Genomic DNA, 24,758 nt, shown 5'->3' with positions numbered 1-24,758 from the left:
GCTTCTGTTCCTGTCTGTCCTTTTGTTTATCGGAGTTGGTTGGGTGTTTTTCGTTGTTGTTGTATTTTCTCGCTTCTGGTTTTGCTTTTTAATTCAATATTTTGTCCCTGTGCTCCCGCTGCCCTTACTGGATGAAAACACTGTGTTATTGAATCCTGCCCTGCAGCAGCTCAGTGAGAATTGGGTTTCCTGGGCTGCAATAAGGCTGAGTTGGAGCTGAGACGGGAGCACATCCAGGAGGAGCCGGCAGCAGCCAAAGGCTGTTCCAGTGGCAGCCGCATCGCACAGCCCTGCGCTGTGCTCACTGCCAGCCCCTGGGGCCTCTGCTGCTGCTCCTCAGAGCTCCTCAGAGCCCCCCAGAGCTCTCAGCCATTTTCCCAGCGCTCGGTGAAGGGAAGCCAATGAGCCAACAATTATCTGCTATTTATCTCAACCCCAAAGCGCAGATTTGTGGCTGTAATTTCGCAGGCCGGCAGCTCCAGTACTTCTCGCCGTCGGCGGGGCGCTGGGCCCTTCTCACACGTGATGGATGGCTTTAATTCCTCCCCGCGCCCTCCCGCCGAGCTAACGCCGCCACCGCAGCCGCCGTTGGGCCACGAATAACGATTTTTGCTCAAAGGCGCTCAGGCACAGCTGAAAAACATTCCGTGAGGTTTGCGCCGAGCTGAACCGCCCCCCGCCCCTGTATCAGTCGCATCACCAGCCGGGCTCGGATCCCGCAGGTGTCGGGGCAGCGCTTTGCGACGAGGCGGCGGTTTGCGACTCACTTTCCGGCAGCGCTCGCCACGCCTCACTTTCCGGCAGAGTGGCGCCCTCGCGGCGCGCCTGCGCCGCTCGCTTTACGGCACGGTGTCGCGCTCTGTCGGTGGTTGGCGACAGTTTGGCGGCGGCGGGGCCCGGTCGGCGCTATGGACGTCGGGGAGCTGCTGAGCTACCAGGTGTGGCGGGCAGGGCGGGATGGCACCGGGGAGGCCCCGACCCCGCTGACTCTGAGCTGCGGCTGCCGCTCCGGCTGCCTCGGGGCTGGGACCGGGCGGGGTGGAGCTGCCTGGCGGTGCGGCTGCTCCCCGGCTGGCTGGGCTCTCTTTGAAGGCCTCGCGGTGTGCGCGGCGCTGCTTTGCTCGGCTGCTGCTTTGCTCGGCTGCTGCTTTGCTCGGCTGCTGCTGTAGCTTCAGAGCGTGGTATTTTGGGAGGAAAAAGGTTAAACTGCGTTTAGGTCTGAGAAACCTTCCCCTCTCTTTTCTTTCTCCGTGATATCGTAATGGCTTTATCTGAGAACTCCAACAGATTTCCACTTGTGTCAGCTCCAGGACGATGTTTTCTTCCTCCCTTAAAGTCTGGGGTCTGCCCTCTGTCTGCACTCTGTCTGCACTCTGTCCTTCCTGCTGTGTGCACGCAGTGCTGGCCGTGCTGCCCTGCTCTTCTGAGCTCTGTTCACATTTGGTTTCTGCTTTTTTTTTTCCCGTGTTTTTTAAGTACTAAGTTAGAATGATCATTTCTTGTGTTCCCGTAAAGGTAAACCTGCATTGAACTTCTGTTCATTATAAATTTTTAATCAAGTTCTAGTTTGGATTTTTCTTGGTTTTCTCTTGCTCTGAAAATATTGAAGTTCTCAGAGTTCCAATCTCCTGTGAAGCAAAGTGCATGCTTGTGTTTTGATCTCTTTGGTTTCCCTACAGCTCTGTGCTGGGCTCTTTTCCTGCCCTTAGGTTGCTGCTCATGGCAGCATGGTGTGGGTGCTGTGGAAGCTGGAGGTGGAAATCTGCTTTGTGGATGCCAGGCATTGCAGCAGCAGCTTCTCTTGCTGCTGAGGTTATTCCTTAAATTTCCACTGACATGGCTCTTGGAGGCGTTGTCCTGGCTTTGTGCTCTCCAGATCTCTTCCCAGGACATAAATGATTTTGTGTCAGGAGGTGAGGTAGGGCATTAGAGTAAGAGCTGAACTTCACGTGTCCCCAGATTCAGACATCTGGAATTAGGTGGAAAGGTGAACAGAGGTGAGAGGGGTGGGGAGCAGGAAGCAGTGCAACAGCTCTGTTTCTGGGGGGACACAGTCCCCTTCTGTGGGGTATCTGTGGTTGAAATGTTGGAATGGAAGCGGGGAGTGATGGGTTTTGCCTGCAGCTGCTGTCCCACAGGCAGCACAGCAGGGCCGCCCTGCGTACATTCTCATAAAATTCAGAGCTACCAGAGCTGTGTTGTGCCTGTGTCCGTGCTGCTGTGTGGTGGGACGGAGTTGGGTCAGTGACAGAGCTGCTGCTACCAAGACAAGGCTGAAGGATGGCTCGTGAGGCAGCTGCCACCCTGCTCTGGTTCTGCCTGCATGGAGGTTAACCAGTGTGAGTTCTGATGCTCTCCTCGCATGGAGCAGTGTGCTGCTTTGGGATAGCTTCATCCATCCTCGCTGCAGGGCAGCAGTGGCTGTCAAGGGAGGGCTGGGTGATGATGGCTGCTGTCTGATTTTAATCTTCTGCTGCAAATGAGTTGGTCTTCTCAGCTTCCCTCAGCAAAAAAGCCCAATTTTATATTGTTTCAAAATTTTCTCCTCTGAACACTTCATCCGTGCCCTTGCTTAATCGGGATGTTCTCCCTCAGTGCCAGATTTGGCATGGAAGATTTCAGGCTCTGTGCTGCCAGCTGGGCACTCAGTATCTGTCAGAATGAGGAAAGGAACCTCCTGCAGCAGAAAAAAAAAAGGACAAATAAACAGACCTGGCACCTGGCAGCTTACACAAAGCTCAGAAATCCATAAACTTTATGTGTTGCTGCAAAACAGTTGCAGATGGTCTAAACTGATGATTAAATATTGCTGCTGTTCTGCCCGGAAAGACTGTGCCCAGATCCTCCGTGTCTGGTTTCTGATTACAGCGGGTAATTACAGGGACAAAGCCAGCTCTGGTTATTTTCAGGCATCTCTTTCAATTGGCGTGGGAGGGAATAAAGGAGATTATTTCAGTTCTCGTTAAATGCAGATTTCAGCACTGAGCGATGACTGCTAATTTTTTAATGAAATATTTGTGAAATGGAAGAACAAAAGGGCAAGCAGTAGCGGGGTGCGATTTGTGCAGCAGGTTTGTCCTGCCGGTGGAACTGGTGGAACATTGCTTGTGGTGGGATGGATCTCAGCGTGTTGGAGGGATACGGTGATTTCAGCTGCTGGCCCAGGCAGTTTGCTGTGGATTTGTGACATAATGGATGCCTCTGATGGCAGAGGCAGCCGAGCTGCTGGCTGCTCTCACTGCGCCTCCCAGCCAGAGTATGATGGCCTCCTGCCTGTGACCCCGTGCTGGGAGTTTCTTTGGTGTGGTTCCTGCAGCTGCGTGCAGACCTTTTGCTCTCTTTTCCACCTGTGTCTTTGGCCACCAAACTGGGAAGTGTGGAAAAATCAGCCAAAGAAACCTGGGTGCCTCCCTGCCCTGCTGCTGGGGCTGTGTGGCACATCGGGCTCTGGCCTCACAGAGGTGGCTGCAGCTGAGAGCTGAGCTGGGACACAGCACTCCTGTGTTGAGCTTTCAAAGGTGTCCTGGTGGGCAGCTGCAGGGCTGGTAGTTTTAGCAGCTGCTTCTTCTGGATACAGCTTATACTTGGTATTGTAGGGGGCAAGTTTTCAGTTTTGAGGGTTGCTGATGAACATGTTAGCTCCTATAGAGACTGAGAGGAGGCAGTGAGGGAGCTGTGCAGTGGCCACGTACGTGCTCTTGGCACAGCTCTGGTGTTTATTCCTCTGATGCTTTCCATTAGAGTCCCTCTGCAGTTTGTAGTGGCTGCCATCTCTCTCCTCATCCCTTTTTGCGTTAGTTAAGAACAAATAAGCACCTGCAGGACCAGGGATGGTCTTTGTACCCTCCAAACAAACATGCAGCTTTTGGTCACTGTATATATTTTTGTTTCATATTTTCATATGGTAGCTGTAATTTAGAACAAGGAGGTGAAACTTCATGTTTTGTTTTTGTGTCTTTTCCTTATCCATGTGCTTCTCATAGCAGCACATTGCCTCGGGGACTTGTGTGCCTTACAGTGTGGAAGGGTAGAGAGGGAAGGGATCCATTCTCTTAAATCAGTAAACTGCCCATGCAGGTGCAGCTCTGTTCTTCCTGTCTTTCACTTGGAGTTCTTGGGATTCCTGAGGCTACCACGCTGTCCTGGGTCCAGTTGCCTCAGTCTGTAATGGGTCACCGAGAGGTGCTGTGCTTCGGTGCAAGTGAGATTGGCAGCAGCCTGGTTGGAAGCAAGATCCAGAAGATGGCTGTGGAGGTGTGAGGTGTGTTTTTGGAGCCCCAGCACAACAGCTGCGTTCTGCAGCGCTGCTCTGTGTGTGTTGCAGTTGGCTGGCGTGGCCACACAGCAGCTGTGTCACTTATGAAGATTTATTTCAGATTTCATGAACTAATACTTTCAGAGCTTCACGGTAACAAGGTTACTTACGAAGTAAATGCCTTGGTAATATGAAACTCCTTTGGCAAGCTTTCTGCAAAGCTCCCTGGTGCTGAAGGTGAGCTCTAGGGAAGGAGATATTTTATCTCCATGCGGCCGCTACCCCAAGGAGGGCAAGGCAGCCCCGAGCTGATCCTCACTCTGAGGTTTGGGGCATCTTCACATGTGCAGCACACGAAGGAGTGCATGTTTGTGCTGTGTGGGCTGGGGAGCCCCGAGTGCGGGTGGTGCAGCACAGACACAGGAGGAGAATTCTGTACCACTGGGCAGCTGTTGTTTCACTGCTTTTGATAAACATCAGCTTTCTTATTAAAAACCTTTTGTACTCGTGTGTGTGTGTGTGTGTGTGTGCTGATCTCGGTGTTGCATTTAAATGGAAATGTCTTCTGAATAAATTACTGTGAGCGCACTGCATTCAGTAGGAACAAAATTAAGCTTACCTAATAAAGCAATTTAACAATTGTTTTCTTGTGCGCTTTCCAATGCATTCCAGCTTTGTGCCAAACGCACCTTGGCACAACCGAGTAAAAAAATAATAATAAAATAAAATAAAAAATCCGCTATTTTATTTATTAAACAATTAACTTTCCCTTTTCGTGCCAGAAAGCTGGAAGTTGGGTGCGTGCAGCTCGGCGGTGATTTAAAGAAATGTGTTTAAGCTCAGCGTGTGCTGCTTAGCAAAACGCTGCGGTCTGAGCGCTGCGCTGCGCGTGCTTAATTCCTGTTGGTTGCTAACAGTCCTTTAGGAAGTAGCAGTGCAAAACAAAGCTGAAAATCAATGAGCGGAAGTTTAATGCTTGCCTTAAATCAGCTGCTCGTGGCTGTGCATCTCTGGTGTATCGGGCAGGAACGCAGGTGCTTCACTTCTGCCTTGATTTCTTAGTGTTAATAGCACCGGGTGGAGAAATTGCAGTATTCTCAGTAAGGTTTAGCATAACATCAATAACAAAAGGAAAAACCTTAATGCCTGCTTAATAACGCTTGCCTGGGAATTCAATTACTGTCTATTGCCAGTGTGTTGGCAGCATTAATAATTGCATGCTGGGCACTTCCATAATTTATCATAATGACTTCTGTTATGTGTTATAGAAGATCCCCCCCCCAACAATGCATAAATACAAAAAAGGATAAAAATAATTGAGATTGAAACAGGATGTAAATGCTGCTGCTGTGGATTGTGTACTCAGAGGAAATGGGGTTGGTTTCGTGATGGAGTTTTAATTTAGGTTTTGTTCTGTTGATGTAGTCCCTGCCCGTGGTACATTACTTTGCATCTGACAAAGCACAGCTCCCTTGGTCCCTCATTACTGCTCCGGTCTCATTGGATTTTCCTTTTTTAATGTTTAGAAATGAGAACGAGGAATGATTTTCTGGAACTTTAACTGAGGAACATGGAAGGCGAATGTTGCAGGGCTTCCTCCTGTGACTGCCAGCACTCCTCTTTGTGAGCCTTTGGATTCCTCTCTGGTTTGATCCCAGCTCTGGTTTGATTTAAAGGCTGGCCTTGCACTCGTGTGAGTTTGCTGTGACTGCGGTGGGTCAGACAGAGACCCAGCAGAGGGTTGGTATTTCTGCAGATGGCACCTTAGCAAATAGGTTGGACAAATGTTAGGCCTGATAAAATAAGAAACCATCTTCCAGGCAACTTGAGTGGCTGACAGAAAGTGTGAACGTGTTTGCATTCTGCTGTCAATGTTCTTAATGCACATGCTGCTGTTAAATAGTAATGAGTTAAATTCTGTTTTCCTGTAGCTACAGAGCATAAAGTACTTGGTTGTCCTTCAGAAAGAGTGAGCAAGACCAAATGTAATATCCTTATCGTTTTTGGAGAGTTTTTCCTTCTGTTGCAAATACTTTCATCCCCTCTAGTCTAAATTAAAACATGGGATTAGGGTTAATGGATGTTTTCTTGTCCTTGGCAAATTATGTTTAATTTTGCCAATTAAATGGAAATTGTAGAATAAAATGGTAGGTTGTTCCAAGTAAACCGTTGCTTATTCTGGTGCCAGAGCCCTGCAGAGTTGCAGCGAGCAACAGTGCTCCCATCCTGCATTCCATAAACTGGGCTTTGATCTCCACACAGCACTCGCAAACTTCAGGCAAAGGGATGGGGAAAATCAAGGGCAGTTAAGCTGCACGCCAGCATTCTCCATGAGCTCATGGAGTAGGTGGGTAAGAAGGTTATACTTCCCTCCTGTGTGCTTAAGCATGTCGCTCTGCTGTTCCTCAGAAGCTCTCTGCTCTCCCAGCTGATTCTGGAGCCTTCAGGCTGCCCAGCCGCAGAGCGGTGCGTGTTGGCACTTCTCATCTGTAAGTACCAGGCTGTTCCCTATGGAGATGTTTTCCCACGAATCACGTTCATAGATCAAACGAGGCAGGGTGTTGACACAGCTCTTGGCAGAGCCATCCATCTCGTCTTATGATGTTCCCCTTAACTAAATTCATTTCCTTTCTGGTTTTCAGAGTTTGGCATTGTGTAAGGAAGTGCTTTAAGCGACTTGTCCGAATTTCCTCAGCACGCCTGGTTGTGTTGGTGCTGCGGTTTGTGAGGGTCACAGGAGGGCTGTGCTCACGTTGTTTCTCTGACTGCAGCCCAACCGAGGGACGAAGCGGCCCCGTGATGAAGAGGAGGAAGAAATCAAAGCACGTCGGAAACAAGTGAGCGCACGGGAGCATGGGCGTCACAGGGAAGAGGAGTCGGCTGTGCAGGAGGAGACCGATGACGAGAAGAAGAAACTTCTTCAGATAATCGAAAGGGATGGAGAAGAGGAGGACGAGGAGGTAAATCGTGGGTGTTGTGTGGGAAACGAGCGAAAACTGAACTGCTTCCCTGAGATGTCATTTCGTACCGCGGGGATGATGAGGCTGGCTGGGCACGTGCCATGCCCAGCCTGAGGTGGGGTTATTCCTTCAACATAAGGGTATCTTCTTAAAGGGGGGAGTGGGAGGGGAGAGAGCAAAGATTTCATCTGTTTTAGGTGAGGAGGTGCGAATTACTTTTTAATTTGTATTTTTAGAAAACTATACAGAATCCAGAAAATATTTTCTAACTCTTATTCTCATCAGTACTCTCAAGCATGCAGCTGCTCCCCGTCTCCTTCTGTTTCTAACTGTGCAGCAGCTGCAAATAAACATTCTTCTATACAAGAAAGGTCTTGGGTCAGCGGAGGGGGGTAGCAGCTGTCAAGGGCAAATGACTTCAAGCCTTGGAGACAGAAATCCAATGCAGCACTGGCCTTTCTGCCAAGGGCCAGGGAAGAGATCACTATAAGCGTGACACATGGATTGGTAGAATCGAAAAGATGTTCCCTGTCTGTGTCCTGTTTGATTTTATATTTTTAATTTGAAATAAATACACTGCTGCAGAATCTTGTAGGTCTGTATAATATCACCCTCCTTTGCGAATGGTGTTGCTAGCATTCATGTCTGAAAATCTCCCTTGTGTTTCTGGTGTTGAGCTATTGCCATAGCAGTTAGCTGCTGGTAGTTGGTAGCTGAGGAAGATAATGCTGGATTTCTGTAGCATCTGAGCTCCAGGATGAATGGCTGCAGGCAGAAGCCCTGCTGAGCAGCTTGAGTCGTGTGGATTCCTGCACTGTGTGAGTCTTTGTCAGGTGCAGCTCTCCCACCCAGCCATTGGAAGGGCTGGGAGTCCAGTGTTCCTTTAGAACTCCCATCTCTTTCTTATTATCTTGGAACACAGTTAATCCAAGCGCCATCAAAAGGCTCTTTGTGTCAGTAAATGTGATGGAGGCAAGCTAATCTGTAGGGCACCGTAATATGGCACGCATGAAAAGCTGATTCTAATGGAGACATTACAGTAATACGTATAAGAGGAAGCAGAGTCAAATGAAATAAAGGGAAGCAATGTCAGCACCTGTGATAGTGCTGTTGTGGATTGAAATTGTACCGCTGGGGGAAGAACGTGGTTTGGGTGTCACAGTATTGTTACCAGAATGGGGGGGTGGCATAACTCTGAAGTGCTGTGGCAGGTTGGACTTGAGACAGTAGAAAATCCAGTAATAGTGGAAGACTTTAACTATCTTCCCATGGACTGCTGTTGTTATTGTAATGGAGTTTGAAATTGAAATTCTTTATCTGCTTTAAGATTGTTGCTTCAAGTCATTCCATGCAGAATCCTTAAAACCAGGAGCGAGTCTTGATTGAACCATGAGCAGGATATAAAGCGTGGTGGAAGGGGTGTGGAGGCCTGCTCTGTTTCGTTTTGAGAACTCTTCTGTAGTAGTGATGGTGATAAAAGAGGTGCCTTAAAATCAGGAAACAAGGAAATAACAGGATTGTATTTGTGGGTAACAGGTAGGGAGCTAAAGATGTACCATTGGTGTCACACTGCCAATTGAGAAATGCTTTAGAAGACTTTCTGAAATGAAAGGGAAGTAGTAGAGTAAAATATTGATTTTTTTTTTTTTTTTTTTTTTTTTTTTTTTTTTTTTTTTTTTTTCCTCTTTTGAAAAAGACTTTAAAATAGAAGTGAAGGCTTATCCAAGTGAGAAAAATACAGAAGAACATAAACTCAGGGCAGTTAAATGTAGATCTGTGGAAAGACATGGTGCAATGAACTTCTGGAAAGAAATTGCCCATGGGCTTAAGATGCTAATGTAAATTTACTATGTTCTGTCAGAAGCAGAAAGCTTCACTGGGGCTGATGGTGCCAGATAGGGCCATTGCAGACGGCTGTTTTTCTCCCTGATGCTTCATTTCAGGCGGCACGGTCTCACTGCTGTGTGCACCCCTTGAAGGTTACCTCGCTAAGCTCTGTCTTCTGCCCTTTCCAATTTGCTTAGGAGGAACCTCTGGATGAAAGCTCGGTGAAAAAGATGATTCTCACCTTTGAGAAGAGATCTTACAAAAACCAGGAGCTGCGGATCAAGTTTCCTGACAATCCGGAGAAGTAAGATTGCGCTTGGCCCCTCTGTGCCACTGCTGAGCCTTGCCTTTTCTTCCAGCCTTAAACTGACTTCTTGACACTTAACTGTCTTCAGTTACATGAGACTTATGTAACAACGGTCATTGCCATTTAGTTCTCAGAAACTGCATTTGAAACTAACTTTGTTAATTAAAAATGACGTTATTGAGACTTCTGATGGAGACCTGCAGATGGTGGGGGAAAACTTTCAACTCTGACATGAAAAAAGTAATTTGCAACCAAGGGGAATGTTCTGATTTATGAAATTCTTGCTGTTTGTACAAAAGACTGTGACATTAAAACTCTAGTTCATGTTGCTTTTATTTTGGGAGCACAGAAATGAAACGAGGTTTCATGATTTCCCTTTTAGATATCTGAAGAAGTCGCTTTGTTTTTAAACGTGTAGCTTTGGGCTGACTGGGGCTTATGGGGGATCTTATGAGAGGCTGCTGCTCTCTTTTTGGAGGAGGGCTGTGTCTGTGGAGCACAAACGATGTGCTTTTCTTGTCTTGCCTCAGGTTCATGGAATCCGAACTGGATTTAAATGACATCATTCAGGAGATGCATGTGATTGCGACGATGCCGGACCTGTACCACCTGCTGGTGGAGCTGAATGCAGTGCAGTCTCTCCTCGGGCTGCTTGGACACGACAACACAGATATCCTCCAGTGGTTAAAGCAACTCTCCTGCCAGAGGCTTTCTGCACTTTTCTGTAATCTCTTATAGCCTGCTTTCACAGGCTGCTGCTGTGTGTTTTTTCTTTTCCGCTGCACTGAATTTATGCCTTCTTTTTTCTTTTTCAAACGAGGCCTTCTTTGTTCAAGTAATATTGATTCTGATTTTTTTTTTTTTTTTCCCCAGTGTTTTTGTTCTCCTTTCTTGTTTTATGAACCTTTTGCCTAAGTTTGAGTGGCTGTGCTAGGGTATGAACAGACAAATGGTGTAGCTGAAGCAACGCAGCAAAACAACACAGCAAAAAACTGAAGCATGGGCTTAACAGCATATAACCTTGAACTGCGTGCAGCCTTTGTCTGGAACAATCCCTAGTAAAAATGAGACTAATTTACCCGTTTTTATAGAGGGCTGAGCTCATGCTTTCAGCTCTTTGCCGTGGACTGTCTCACCACAGTGCTGCACCCTGATTTACACACGTGAAAAGTCTTTCATGTGCCCCTAGCTTTGGTGTGATGTTCTCAAAGCTGGAATTTGTGGGTAGGTCCTCTGGTGTAAATATCAATGGCAGTTCCACGAGCAGTTATTGCTTGTGTCACTGAACCTCACCCCTGTGTGTCCTCTGAGAATGTCTGAGAGTTTTCACTCTATACTGTTGAAGTTCTAGTAGTCTGGTATTAAAAACTGTTGTTTTCTGAATATCCTTGTGCCTTCGTGCTCAGCCTTCAGCTGATAAATAGAACTGTGCTTTGCCTACCATTGTGCAGCCTTTTAAATAGGGCTCAATCTGCATTGCTTGTAAAACGCTCTACGGTAGATTGAACTGAAATGTTGTGACATGATTGAAGAGGTCTTGTGTTGACAAGCGTTAGTGAATGAAAGGAGCGCTGAAGCTGAGTGGGAAGGGCACTGGACTTTGACTTGGGACCACAGGAGGTTTGTGTTTTTTCTTTTTGTTGTTCGTGGCCTTGGGAAAGTCATTAATTCTTGACTTTTCTTTATCTGTAAAGAAGTGGACAGTACTCATCAGTCTTTCTGAGGTGTTTTGAAATACGCAATTTTAAAAGGACCGTTAAGAAGAAAATGTCGTGGTCTGAGGTAGAGATGTTGGTTCTTCTTTTTTTCTAGCACTTTTCCTTGTAGTACTACATACTGAAAAGTCATAATTCATTCCTCCTGAGTGGGTGCAATGATCAGAATGTAAAAACAGCACATCAATATTTTTTTGCATATCCATTAGAGAGCACCGTTTCCATTAGAAAGCACATCTGAGTTTTTAAATCTTTTTCTGTGTTTGGCTGTTTTATCTTGTGTCTGGCTTAACCTTGACCTGGTAGAGTACTGGTCCCTGACAAACAGCACCCACCACTGCTTTCCTTATCTGCCATCTGTAATGAGAGTTACTTCCAATTAAATGGTTGTTAACAATTTACTGTGTACAGTAGGAGACGCCTACCATGCGTAACCAGTTCCGTGGTCACCATAGTTTAATTGCTTTTTTTTTTTTTTTGCCAGAACCAGAGTCTTTTGGAGTACTGTGTATAGCATGCTATCCTAAATTTCTTGTTCACATGGCAGTGATTGTGGTTGGGATGCACAGAAGCACAGCTTTTGTCCCCTCAGCCATGAAAAGCTGTCTTAGAGTCACAGCTGCAGGTGAGGACTTGTCAGTTTTGCCATTGAATTTTTTAAATGGGTTTGCAAGTTGCCTGTCAGTTAATGGAGAGGTAGGAATTTGCCCTGTGGTTAGCAATTTTAGGAGGAAAAGGGATTGATGAACTTCACGAGGTCCCTAATGGCCCGTTTCTCCAGCTTTTGTTGCTTAGAAGTTGATTCCTTGCAGCATAAATGCAAGGCAGATTATTTTCACTCAACCTGCTTATTGAGACATGCTTTAGCTTGCTTTCAAAACTTATACTCTGCCACTTTTGAGCATGTTTTTGTGTAAGTGCAGGTGACTGCCTGCCCAGTAAGTCACAGCCACCCTCTGTTTGGTTCCTGATGGCAGCCGCAACTGGAAGCGGCATCTTCCTATCATGAAAATGTCCAGATAGCTCTGGCTTGTCTGAGGATTGCTGTAGAGTATGATGAGAGCAGTAATTGTACTGGCAAGCATCTTCAGCAGTGCCCAACACAGGCTAGCTTGGGAGTGGGACAGGCAGCTCTCTTACAGTCTTTCCTGGTAAGTCACGTCTGTAACCTTGCTGTAAAAGATGTTTTAAAATACTCTTCCTGTCACTGCGTGTATGGCTGAGCAAATGCACAAACAGAGGAACTGGGAGGCTGGGTTGTTAGCCTATGAATTTTAAAGAGATTCATCACAAAGTTGTTATATAGGACATGTGGAAAACTGCATACCCTGTGCTGCCCTAGTGGGAATCGGGCAAGATTGATCGGAGTGTCTGAGAGAATAGGAAAGTGGCTCTAATGAGGTGGAATACGTCTCCTAGTACCAGAGAGCTGCGTAGCAGTCAGGGGAGCCATGTGTTATGCAGTCCAGTGTTAATGAGTGAAAATTGGGCTGGCAGAAGCTCTGCTGCTCCTGAGAGGTACATGGTTGGAGGAGTGTGCTGTCCTAATTGGGCCAGCCAGAAGGGGGTTGGTGCTTCTGCTTTGTGCTATGGCCTTGTTAGGTGTCTGCTGATCAGGTTAGCTGGGTAGCACTGAGAGCACTGTACCCTAATCAGGTTATTGTAATGCCTTTCTTTTGGGTTGTGCTCAGTCTCAGAGTGCAAGATGGTGCCTAGTTAAGCCAACTATAGAATTTTTGTTTGAAAAATATAAAAAAATTTAGTACTATCAAGTACAGCAAAATATCCTGGCACAGGATGCACACAGTTACGTTCATTTTCATCATTTCTACTTGTTAGATTCCCCCATTCTGGTGTTCTGGTGTTCCTGTGCCCCACCTATATAATGAGTTAACTGTTCTGTGTCATGTCATGAGCTCACTGGCCTGAAAGCAATGTGTTGGGTTTTTTTATAATATTGAATGTGTTTGCTGTGTTGATTGTCCTTAACATCTAGCACATGTTTCCATAGCTGTGGTAGACTTGCTCCAAGAGCTGACTGATATAGATACTCTCCATGAGAGTGAAGAAGGAGCTGAAGTCCTCATAGACGCTCTGGTAAGTAGTAAACTCCACATTATTTTAATGACTGAGCAGTGAATCCTTTGAGCTGCCATCTTGCCGTGGCTGTGCATACACAGTGCCAGCACCGTGCTGAAGTTACCTGGCTCAGGTGTGTGTTCAGGCCTAGTTGCAGTTGAACTGGAATGTGTCACTATGTTGAGGTTATGCTTTTTTCTTTACACGAAGTAAAAAGCTTGGATGTTTCCATGCAACAGAACTAATGCATTTTAAGGGTGGCAGAGGTTTAACAGTCCCTGTGCTGTAGGGATGAAGTGGCCCCAGAAAATGATGTACGTGTAATAGAAGATACATTGCTTGGTCTTAAGAGAGTTTACCAGGCAGAGAGCATCCGAGCACCTTGTATTGTGCTGATGGGCTTCCCTGCAGCTTGGTGTTCTGCTGGTTGCCTCCTGTCCCTCGGCAGGGGGAGGGGGATGCCAGGCTGAGAGAAGCAATGCCCAGCAAGGATTGAGATCTCCATGTCTGTTCTGCCTTCAGGCAGCTGTTGGTGAATTGCTGCAATTGTTAAACCTTGTGACTCTGTCTTGTTCTGTAACTGTTAGGTTGAAATTGAAAGACAGGAAATCATTGTTTTCTTCTGATTGTTTTGTTTGGTGACTGTGTTTTCTCCTACAGCCCCTCTTGTCCAGTCACTGCTACCTCCAGAGGTTAATGACATTGGCCTGGAGCTGGGTCCCTCCAGCTGGCTCTGGGCTGTTCTTAATTATTCTGCCTTTGTGGAAAGGTTTCTGGGTGAATGAAATGGCAGAGAGGAGCTGGTATAGGAGGTGTTTTCTGTAAAATGTGTGGGGAGAGAGTAAATGAAGCAAAGTCCTTTCTCTGTTTGCCTTGTTGCCAGCCCACAGGTAATGGCCAAGTTTTAGTTGTTGTATTGTTCTCCCTGAAAGCAGCAGGTCAGGCATCTCTTGGGAGAAATGTTTAGATATCTACTTTTTAGATTACTTTTTTTTAGAAAAAAAAAAAAAAAAAAATCTAATGTTTTAGGGTACTTTGTATTTTTTTTTTTTTTTTTTCCATGGTTTCACTGAACACAAAACCAGTTCAGTGTTTTGCATTGCAAATGTTACTTTTCTAACTTTTCCCAGCTCACATCCACAGTGGGAAGATAGCCAAAGTCAATCTGGCCTCTGTCCAATTGCAGCTGTAAGTGCAGACTGCTTGTGGTGAGGGGCTGCAACCCCAGCTGCAGGCGTGGGTTTCTGCTCCTGTTCTGCTGTCAGGGTTTCGTTAACTCTCTGAAGTCAGCTTGGTGCGTTCATCTGAGCAGGATTTAAATGTCAGGCTTCAGCTGGCGATCGTTCATCTTTCACATTTGAATCTCCACGTGTGAGCATTGTTCCTTCAGCTTTTTATGCCCAGGAAGGTGGAGATGTAACAAAGTGCAGGCAGACCAGCTGCACGCTGCTCGTGGAGCTGACAGCTAGAACGTGGTGGTTTGTGGTGCCTTAAGAATTCTGTGGGATTATGAATCAATTAGGGCTGATGCAGGAAATGAGACTGACAGGGTTCATGTTTTCCCTCCAGATGTTTTTTCTGTTTAATCTGAAACCTAAAACCTGTTTAATTAATTAGGACAAACATGGTGTCAGACTTACTTGGCGAATCCTTTTGCTACCTTTGAGATTTTAGAGCAGGATTGTTAATGTCACCTGATCAGAATCACGTCTGGCAGGATGTTTCAGCAGGACTTATTGATATTTATTTGTCTAGTAGGCCTTCCTTTGTCATCTTCCCTTTTTCACTTTGCTCTCCTGTTTTTTATCTTGCCTGTGACCATGGCAATGTAGGTGGAGGGTCAGGTCGTGGCCTTGTTGGTGCAGAATTTAGAGCGCCTGGATGAAAGTGTGAAGGAGGAAGCTGATGGTGTCCACAACACTCTTGGTAAGCGGCTGCTGCGCAGCCTCTCGCTTCTTTGTGTTTTGTACAAAGGGGGGTGGGTTATCCCTCCCCTTTCTTTCCTTCTCACATGCTTTGCCCTTGAGCTGCCAGCACTGAGGTGGAGAACCTGTGGTGAATTTCTTTCAAGCACAATTGTAAATTGCAGTAAAGTGTAATCTTTTCAGCTAACATTTGTTGCGTGTGTGCTGGTGGGATGCCTCTACCCAAAGCTGTTATGTTAGCGTGCTGATACACAGATGGATTTCTGTGCCTTGTGCTGACCTTGTATTTCCTCCGTGCTTGTATGTGAGCTCTGCTTACCCAGTTGAGAGCTGTATGTGTCTTAGCAATGTATTTGACTTTTAGATAATAAAACTTTTTGTAATTCATACAAGCACATCCTTACCCCTCTGTTCACCAGCCTTTGCACAGCACAGTAACTGTTTTGCAGTGTGTTCCTGTTGTTAGCACGCCAGCATCCACACCTTCCAGTCATTCAGGACTGGAATCCCTCTGGTTCCTTGCTGTTGCTGGGAACTGGAGGAATGCGTTAGGGACTGGAAGCAAGGGGCTTGCACTTGTGTTCCTGCATAGCAGCAGCAGTAAAATCTTGTTAAAATTGTTCTCTGCAATGAGAATTGCTCCTTCAGTAAAGGGAAGGTATCTCAAGCATTTTCCAGCAGGAGCTGGTGTCGTGTCATCTGAAGGTGGACTGTGTTGGCAGTGTAAAAACTGAAACAGTATTATTTACCTGGGCTGACGTCTCGCTCAAAAAAGATGATTTTGCAAATATGCTATTTTGACAAGAGCAGGAAGAGCCTGCCAAAGCTGTGTTGATAAAGGTCTGAGCTGATATGCAGGCGGGGGGGAAAAAATGGATGTTTTCTGTGCCTTTCTTCTTAGCAATCGTTGAGAACATGGCAGAGTTCCGACCAGAGATGTGCACAGAAGCTGCGCAGCAGGGCCTCATGCAGTGGCTGCTCAAGAGGCTGAAGGTGAGCTTATTTTCTTGTTGTCACTTGGGAGACACACAATGAAAACTGACAAGCCACTGGACCGGGAGCTGATGTGCTGGAGGAGGTGTTTGGCATAATATTAGAAGCCTGGGATGTTACTGGCTCTTTCAGTTTATACCGGGTATCTCTGTGACAAGTTCTAACATCTGTGAATATGGCGAATTCAGGACTCTCCTCCAGCTGTAAAGTAGGTTGCATTTGACTGTGCATTTACGTGTTGATATTTTTAGCATCCTGTGGCAGTGAGTTACACAGTTGAACTCTGTCTTTTGGGAAGAGGCACCTAAATACTCCATAGAAAGATGTAGGAAAGGAATTGATAGTTTAACTGTCTTGCAGAGCTAGTGAAGAAAAGACAGCAAATAGATTCTGAGCCTTGTCCGAATTCTGCTAGCAAGGCAGTAGTACCTCCACATTTATATGTCTGTACAGCTAGTGTGCCCCCTCTGTATCACAGAAATACAGCTTTGTGGTCATGCATAGACTCCTCTGTGCCCCTCATATACTTGTTAGCAGGAGTAACCCACAATTTCTCACTACAGGTAGTAACATAATTATATTCCTTCTGCTTAAATACAAAAGGCAAAGTTAATTTTATTCCAGGCAGGTATGTACTGAGTGCAGGTCTGCTGCCTGCCTTATAATTACTCTTGCAGCTGAAAGACTTAGAAACTTGGGAAAGCAAAATAATCACAATTTGGATTCCCCTGCTTGTTGCACCAGAACGAATGAACGAATGAATGTTAAAGGCTTGCGAAACTCGGCGCTGAATGCGTGCGTTCCCTTCACCCTGGCATGTGTTAACTCCCTCTGGGCTCAGGGAAGTGTGATCAGGCAGCGCTTTTTCGTGCTTACAAGCTGTCGTTGTGGGGAGATGCATGCTAATAAAACCCTTGCCCAGAAGCCTTTGCTGTTGGCAGTGTTGGTCCTGAATCTCTCGCCCTGACAGATGTGTTGAGGATGCAAGCGGTATCTCAGCATCTGGGCAGAGCACCGTGCAGCTGAAGGCCATCTTAGGGCGACTCTTAAAATGAAGGCTCTGTCTGGAGGTTGATGAGGACATCTGGCACACGGCGCAGGGTGTGAATTTCTGTTTGCTGACAACATTTCGAGTTGCATAATTGTGTTCTGACGGTCGGAATTGCTTCGGAAAGCTCAGATGCAGGGCATAATAGCTCGCTTCTCCAAACACGAGCAGGGCTTGGTGCTGCTTTGTGCAGCCTGGAAAGAACGGGACGTTATTTCCTAATGCTTGTTGTGTGACAGCGGTTGGTGTGTGCTGTAATGGGAGCTGGTGGCCACCGAGTGCCTGCTGCAATGCCCGATGTGCCAGCAGCTGCTTGGAGGCGCCGCGTGGTTGCTATAAACACCATCAGCCGTGGTGTGATTAGGGCTTGTTGCAATGGAAAGCTTTATTTAAAGTCAATACTTGTGACACTTGGGCTCCTCCTGCTTCTCACGTTTCCTGTTGCAGGCATTTGGATCGTGCCCTTTCTTTTGGTTGCAGGCTGAGATAATTGCCCATGGTCGCCCCGTGCAGCCAGGGTTACTCAATCAAGCTGCAGGTAGTTGTGTGCTGGAGGGAAAAATTGTGGGTGACAAATGGTATGGGTAAGCCTTGCACTCAGTACTTTGTACCTTTTTTTTCTGGAACAGTGAATCCAAATGGCCGGTTACTGGCAATTTTTAGAAGGCATTTTTAGTTTTTAAATTTTATAGTAGCAGCAAACCAGTAGCAATCATGAGTTGATTGACTAAAGATCAGTCTCCTCCTGTAGATGAAGCAGCACACAAGAACACTGGCTCCTGTTCAGAGTCCCATTTCAGGGATTTTTACTTTTTTTTTTTCTTCCGAGAGAAGCAATAATCACTGTTTTTTTCATTTGCTTTTTTTTCCTTTTAATGTATTTGCAAATGGAGGGGACGTATGAAATGGACGTTATGTGATTGTGCAGCCTAAACCCAACTATGATATTTGGTTTTCGTATCCAACTGGCAGCTCCTGTTTAACGTTACTGTGACGTATTCTCTTGGTGGCAGGTGCAGACATCAGAATAGGGATAAGCCATATGCACAACATGGAGGTCTTATCACAGGAGGGAGCCTCTGTGGTGCCCACAGCTGGAGAATGTTCTGAGGTTTTTTTGAGCCAACTCAGACAAAGCTAATGATGTAGGATGGTGTGAAGGATTGGAGGTGACTTTCTACATATGCACGCAGCCTACTGCTCCCGAATCAGAACGGCTCGTTACTGTTTTGCTGTTGGTTCTTACTGCAAAATTACTGCTGTCATGTTTTGCTTTAGCATTGCTTATACACTCAGTGATTTGACTGGTGCATTCCCCAGTTCAATGGAACACTGAGCAGTCCCTGATGAGTCTTTTGTTCGCTCTTCCCCCAACAGGCTAAGATGCCCTTTGATGCCAACAAGCTGTACTGCAGTGAGGTGCTGGCTATTTTGCTCCAGAATAATGATGGTGAGAGCTGCCTCTGGCATTGATGTGCTTTTAGGATGGGCCCTGGGCTGGTTTCAGATCACGGCAGCATCCTTTTGCCTTTGGCTTCCCTTTGCTTGTGCTATCACTCCCATGCGTGCTTTTGTGTGCGCATGCGCTCACTATTTCTCTGCAGCTTTTGTACTCTGTCAAGCCGTATCGATTTTGTTTGCTGATGTATCAGTGTTAGATGGCAGTAAAATCTGACAGTTAGCTTCATTTTTCTCTGTTTTCTCCCTTCCCCCACTCCTGTCTAGACAACAGAGAATTGCTCGGGGAGCTGGATGGGATCGATGTGCTGCTTCAGCAGTTATCTGTGAGTAATCCTCCCTGCTGCCAGGAGACCCACAGGCTGGGGCTGGGCAGGTGGCACAGAGCTGGAGTGCAGTGCTGTCCCAGCAGTCTGTGGGTACCAAAATGGGGGAGCACGTTATCTTAGTGATGACACAATTCCTGAGTAACTGCCAAATAAATGTAGTGTCTATGGTAAGTGAAGGCAATCTCTGTTTCAAAGGCATTAATGTGGAATTACATAGAAGTTAAATTGTTTTGTTGCAGCTGTGAGGAGAGTGGGAGGGATGGCTCAAGTTTGCTCATTTTGAGCACTCCAAGTGCATTGCTTCTAGCACTGAGCTAGCTGAAGGTAACGTGTTCTTAGTTTGCTTACATTTCTTAATCAGGCAGTAGCACTGTTGGTGGGGCAGGGTGCTGCAGAGCAGATCCTTCAGGTGTGCATTAGCCTGGGGGTTCTCTTGTAACAAGCTTATCCACGTAGTTTTGTGAATTATGTTCTCAGTGAGTTTGTGTTTCTCTTCAGAGGCCGTGCATCATCTTTCAAGTCATGCATTAGGCTGCTGCTCATTTGTTGGTATACAGTCAGGACAGCAAAAGGGGCAGTGGAGCTACAAGACAGTGCATCAGTCAGGTGTATGGTTGCTGTTTGGATGACTGCAGGCTTATGCATGTCAGATGCTTAAAACTCTGCAACAGTGGGGGTCAAACTGAGCCCTGCACTGTGATGAAATCGTTTTCTTTGTCGTGCAGGTGTTTAAACGACATAACCCCAGTACAGCAGAAGAACAGGAAATGATGGAGAACCTGTTTGACTCTCTTTGTTCCTGCCTGATGCTCAGTTCCAACCGGGATCGGTTCCTAAAAGGCGAGGGTCTCCAGCTGATGAATCTCATGCTTAGGTACTGTGTCACTTGGTGATTTTTTTTTTGCCTGCTTTTGACCCACCACCATGTGCTCTAGCAAGATACTTGTACTTTTCTGTTTATAAAATTTGTGTTTCAGTGTGCTTGACTTCTAGCACGTTACTTGCACCTTCTCAGAGATGCAAACTCTACTTTTTAAATTTTCATAACAAGTGGATTTAATAGCTGCTGTAAGCTACAGGTCTGCAGCAGACACCCAGATGAGAGAATGTTATACATTAGGCCACTAATCCTGTCAGGATTCAAGACCTTTGTAAGGTAACAGAGAACCTTTGGATGTCTGTAGGAGGAATGTTTTTTTCTTTTGTTCCCCAGTTCAGGTTTCACTGTGTTGTTTGTCATCCAAGCTGAGAAGTTGTTGTGGACATTGATACAAAAATTGCTTTTGTGAAATAGGCATAAATATTCATTTCTCCTTGTGATGTGTTTTGTCACACCTTGCATCCCTAGAGTTCTCTGCTGTGTCAACTTTTGCTTCCTAGCCTGCATCTGTGTCTTCTGAGCTGAGACTTCTCAGGACTGGGCACAGCAGGGCTCTGTCTCGCTTTCCTCAGTGTGCTGAGCTGCATGCAGTGGCTGGTTAGCAAACACCAACGAGAAGTGATGTATTCCTGCAGCGCATGGCTGGGTAATGTGCAGCAGCAGGGAGCTGAATAAATAACCAAGTGTGGATTATTCAAATAGGAACACTGAGTTTTCCTGAGGCTAATTAAAGAAAAGCTCCAAAACTAAGGATGAGAGGGAAGCCTCCCTCTGACTCAAGTACTAAGCTGCTGAGCTAGCCTTGCAGAACTAATTACTTGGAGTTCTCGTGCCATGTGGGTGGGACTCCACATTTGGAAAAACTCATCTAGACAGAGCAGTGCCTAGCAGGACATGCTAAGCTTCTTGCTCCTAATGGTGTTTTTGGACTGGAGCTGAAAGTGTTAATCTGGTACTTTTGTTGCTGATTCAGACAAAGAACTGGTGCTGCGGGCATTCGGTGTGCACTTGTGTTTTTTCTTACGTGTTTAGTGTCTGCTGGTCATTAAGATGACAGTCGATTCTGTTAATTTCTGTCGCTGGCAGTCTGTGTGCTGCACAGTGCTCCCATTTCCTTGGACAGTGTGGCTGTGGAGCCTGCAGGCTACTTTGTACGTACAGAGAACACTTTGATGGCTGTTATCTGGAGAGCTGCCGGCGAGTATCACACTTCTGTACCTTTATATGTTCATGATAAACAACAAAGAATAGAGATGTCATTCAGCTGTGATTCACCACCTTACCCACAACAGGGCAGAATATTTTTCTCTCCCTCTGAAGGCTGGGGGGAAAGATCTGTTATTTTTGTATTTCCTCTAAAGACGGTTAATCATTGTCCTTTCATCTGCACAGACTATGGAACAAAGAGTTGAAAGTTTATTGACAACGATTCGAGATAGATAAGCTGTGTGAGAATAAAGATATCAGGCCAGAATCTCCATTACTGTCTTAGAGAACACAGGATTCTATATCAGCTGTGACCAAATACATCTCGCCACGTTGTTCTGCTGATGGCCTCGTGCACAGAACTGTGGGCAAGCACAGCATCCTTCAGCCAAACATTTAACGTGCTCAGGAGATTCTTCCAGACAGTAATGAAAGCAGCACCACTGCCCATTATGCTGAGACTTCAAGTGTGTGGCCATCAGCATGATGTGCTGCTGCTCTGTGGGCTCCTGGGCAGGCAGTGGTGGCACCTGAACGCAGCGCTGTGCGGCTCTGCAATGCGAGGTGGCAGCTGCAGGGGGTGCTGAGAGGTCTGTGAGGATGGGGCTGTGGCAGGGGGCAGGCAGCAGCTTGGGGTTGGGGTGAGAGCTGTGACGTCTCCCATTATTTGATTGCATCTCTGCTGCCATGGAGGCAGGGTGTTGGATGGAGCATCGTTGTACAAAGCAAGGGGGGAGCAAGAGGGCTTGGCGGGGGCTGGGCAGCACTGGAAAGTTTGCAGATGTCACGTAGAATTAATTTCAGTACTATCTGGGGGTTAGGAAACACTTTTTTTTGCACACAGTCCTCCAGCCTTGCCTTAGTAACCTAGAAGCAGTTTGCCTTACAAAGCCAAAAGAGAGAAGAGCAGGCTTTTAGTGTCAGTTCTGTGCATGCTGACATGAGGCTTTTATTGCTTCTGCTGTAAAATTGTGTTAGGGTTTGGAGGGGATGCAGCCTCTGGATTCCCTAGGGGGATGTGTCAAGAAGATTCTCTGTTGCCTAGGGAAAATGCGTGGCTCTCTGTTACTATCTGAAGCTCACGGGAAAGTGCGTCGCTTGGGCAACGTGACCTCCTGCTCTGAAGCTCTGCTGTGACCCTCACAAAAACATTTGCTCTTGCGTAGCAAAAACGAGGTGAAAATGGACAGCTCTGTGCAGTTCCTCAAAGCTCAGCAATAATTATTTCAGGGTCTATTTTTCATGATTATTAAAACGCTTTAATGTTTTCTTGTCCTGCTGTTCCTAATGACCCTCTGGAAACTTGGACCATCTCTTTTTGAAGTCTTGTGGTTAATTAAACAGAGCCAATTTATACAGAGCTTTCCCATGAAATGTGGTAATTTTTGCCTGTATGTTGGTGAGAGATTGTGCTAATATGGGAAGTCCAAATAATGTTAGCACCTCTTCTTTTTAGAGTAATAAATTCCCTGAGACATGGAGGCATTAAAGGAGGAAACAATGGTTGTAAATAAAGCTGTAATTCAGGGTTCTCTATTAGACTGAAGTCACTCTCTGTTCGGTGCTACTCGTGTGCTTGTCTCTGAATTAGTGTTCAGCTAAAAGTTACTTCAATAAACTGAGATGAGACTAAGATAAACGACTTGCCCTCCAGCAGAATAAATATTTCAAATAAAATCAACTCTAGACAGTCCAGTCAAGCAACTATTGATCTCTAAAAGCCTGAACTTAAACCCAATGAATATTCCAGAGATCAGCTCTGTGCAACCTTCCTAAATGCTGATCAATATGCAATTACTTCCCCTGAAAACATTTCTTGTATTATCTAGCCTGAGAAGTACTTTATGCTCAGCTTTCTGTATAGGGAAGGTGGGGGTTTCTTCCTTCCAGCTGACCACCAGGCTGCGCTCATCAGGCACACTCCTTTATTAAAGTGAATTATTGCCAACTCTAAGTCCTGGTCCTTGTGGAGGGACAGTATTTGTCTGGTGTACCCAGCGAGGCTCCCCTGCCTGTTCTGTGCTAATGTTTGTAAGGTAGTAAAGCAATAACTTCCTCGGTAGTTGAGAGAGAATAAATATATGTATGCGTGTGTGTGTATATATATATATGTAAAATATAAAATGAAATAAAAAGAAAATAGGAAGTAGAAATAAAAATAATGGAAAGAAATGAGAAGATAATAGCTTGTCGTCAGCTGCAGTTGTGAAAAGAGCATCTGTCGGCGTAATGTTTTGGCTCCTTGAAGGAAATCTTGCTCAGAGCTTGTTCTCTGGCTCTCTGCGACTTCCCTTGTCACATTAATTTCCCTTTTCATGCCGTGTCTTTGAAGTAGTGTAGTCCAAAGCTCTTCATGTCCCTGGGAAGTTTAAGTTGCACCTTTCTTATTTTTTTTTCCCCACAGAGAAAAGAAGATTTCCCGCAGCAGTGCCCTGAAGGTGCTGGATCACGCCATGATTGGACCCGAGGGCACAGATAACTGCCACAAATTTGTTGACATTCTTGGCCTGAGGACCATCTTTCCACTCTTCATGAAATCACCCAAGAAGATCAAGAAGGTTGGAACCACTGAAAAAGAGCATGAAGGTAGGTCTGTTGCCAGCCCCATCGTTGCTGCTGCTGCAGCTCCCAGCCCCGTGCAGCCTGCCTGTTCACTGCTGCTGTGCTGGCTGCTGATGACACGCTTGCCCTGCTTGTTTTGGTATCAGCAGTTTCTGGCAATTCCATTTCATGTGCTGTTAATAAGTTATTTTACTCCTGTAGGGTCTGTTGTTTGAAGCTCTTAACTCTTTGATGCAAAACTCTTTTGAAAAGAGTAATGAGGCAACTACAAATGTCACCTCAAAAGCAGTGTTTTCGTGGCTCTGGGCACTGAAGTGTGACTCGATGAACATCAAGCATTGCAGAAATAAACTGCACGCTTTTGAAGTAGCTTTTTTTTTCTATTCTTCCCTCTCTCTCCTGAAAAATTCTGTCTAAACAAAAATGTGCTCTGGAATATTACTGCGAGACCCTGTGAATCGGGGGTCACAGCCAGCCTGCTTCTGGTAACATCACCATTTCCATTTTGTTAATCCTTGACTACTCTTTGGAAGAAGCTGTAAATACTTCCAGTGATGCCTGAGATGTTGTGCCTGTTCATTACTCCTCCTGGTTCTGTAAGAGATGAATATTGTCAAGAGCTCATGAGGTGTGAGTGGGTCTCAGGCTTGCCCAGTATCCATCCTAAACTGCTGCAGCAAGCCGTGGGAGAGCAGCTGGAAAACAGCAACAAAAAGGGAGCTCTTAACCTTGGCATCAGGTCAGTGCAGTTGGAATCAGACACTCAGTGTCCCCAGGAGGAGAGGTGGGGAGGGGATGCCTCCTGCTGCCCTGCAACATGGAGCTTGTTGCCTGAGGCAGCAGCAGAGCTGGGGCAGGTTAGGCAGACTGCAGCGGGTTGTTCCTTCCTGGCAGGCAGGGTGCTGAGGAGAAGTGACAGATTCAGCAAGCGACTGTTTTCTTCTTGAAAAATCATAGAATCATAGAATCATAGAATCACTAAGGTTGGAAAAGACCTAGAAGATCACCCAGTCCAACCGTTCACCTATTCCCAATAGCTCCTACTAAACCATGTCCCTCAACATGGCCAGTGGTGAGCTGGAAACAGTGCATTTGTTTTGGAGCACCATCAGAAAGTTGCTAACATTACATTAATGAGGGTAATGGCTTGGCAAGGCAGCTCCTGGAAGGCGATGCTGAGGGGATGGTTCTGTGGTTGCGCTGAAGTGATGGAG

The 24,758-nt window shown here is 46.2% G+C and overlaps 1 protein-coding gene across 1 annotated transcript in view; it reads left to right on the top strand.

Annotated features, from left to right (window-relative positions):
- Positions 1 to 829: 829 nt before the first annotated feature.
- CTNNBL1 (catenin beta like 1) overlaps positions 830 to 24,758 on the top strand; it is a gene marked incomplete at its 3' end in the record, with an annotated part of 39,169 nt that continues 15,240 nt past the window's right edge. The window contains 12 exon segments of the mRNA XM_079543611.1: positions 830 to 938; positions 7,027 to 7,215; positions 9,240 to 9,346; positions 9,880 to 10,020; positions 10,022 to 10,029; positions 13,076 to 13,161; positions 14,976 to 15,069; positions 15,970 to 16,061; positions 18,487 to 18,559; positions 18,835 to 18,893; positions 19,622 to 19,770; positions 23,387 to 23,568. Of these exon segments, the coding sequence (XP_079399737.1) occupies positions 909 to 938; positions 7,027 to 7,215; positions 9,240 to 9,346; positions 9,880 to 10,020; positions 10,022 to 10,029; positions 13,076 to 13,161; positions 14,976 to 15,069; positions 15,970 to 16,061; positions 18,487 to 18,559; positions 18,835 to 18,893; positions 19,622 to 19,770; positions 23,387 to 23,568 (1,210 nt within the window). The 5' untranslated portion in view covers positions 830 to 908.

This window comes from Tetrao urogallus (genome assembly GCF_951394365.1).
Source record: "Tetrao urogallus genome assembly, chromosome: 16".
NCBI classification, from domain to species: Eukaryota; Metazoa; Chordata; class Aves; order Galliformes; family Phasianidae; genus Tetrao; species Tetrao urogallus.
This window is presented reverse-complemented; position numbering and strand designations above follow the sequence as displayed.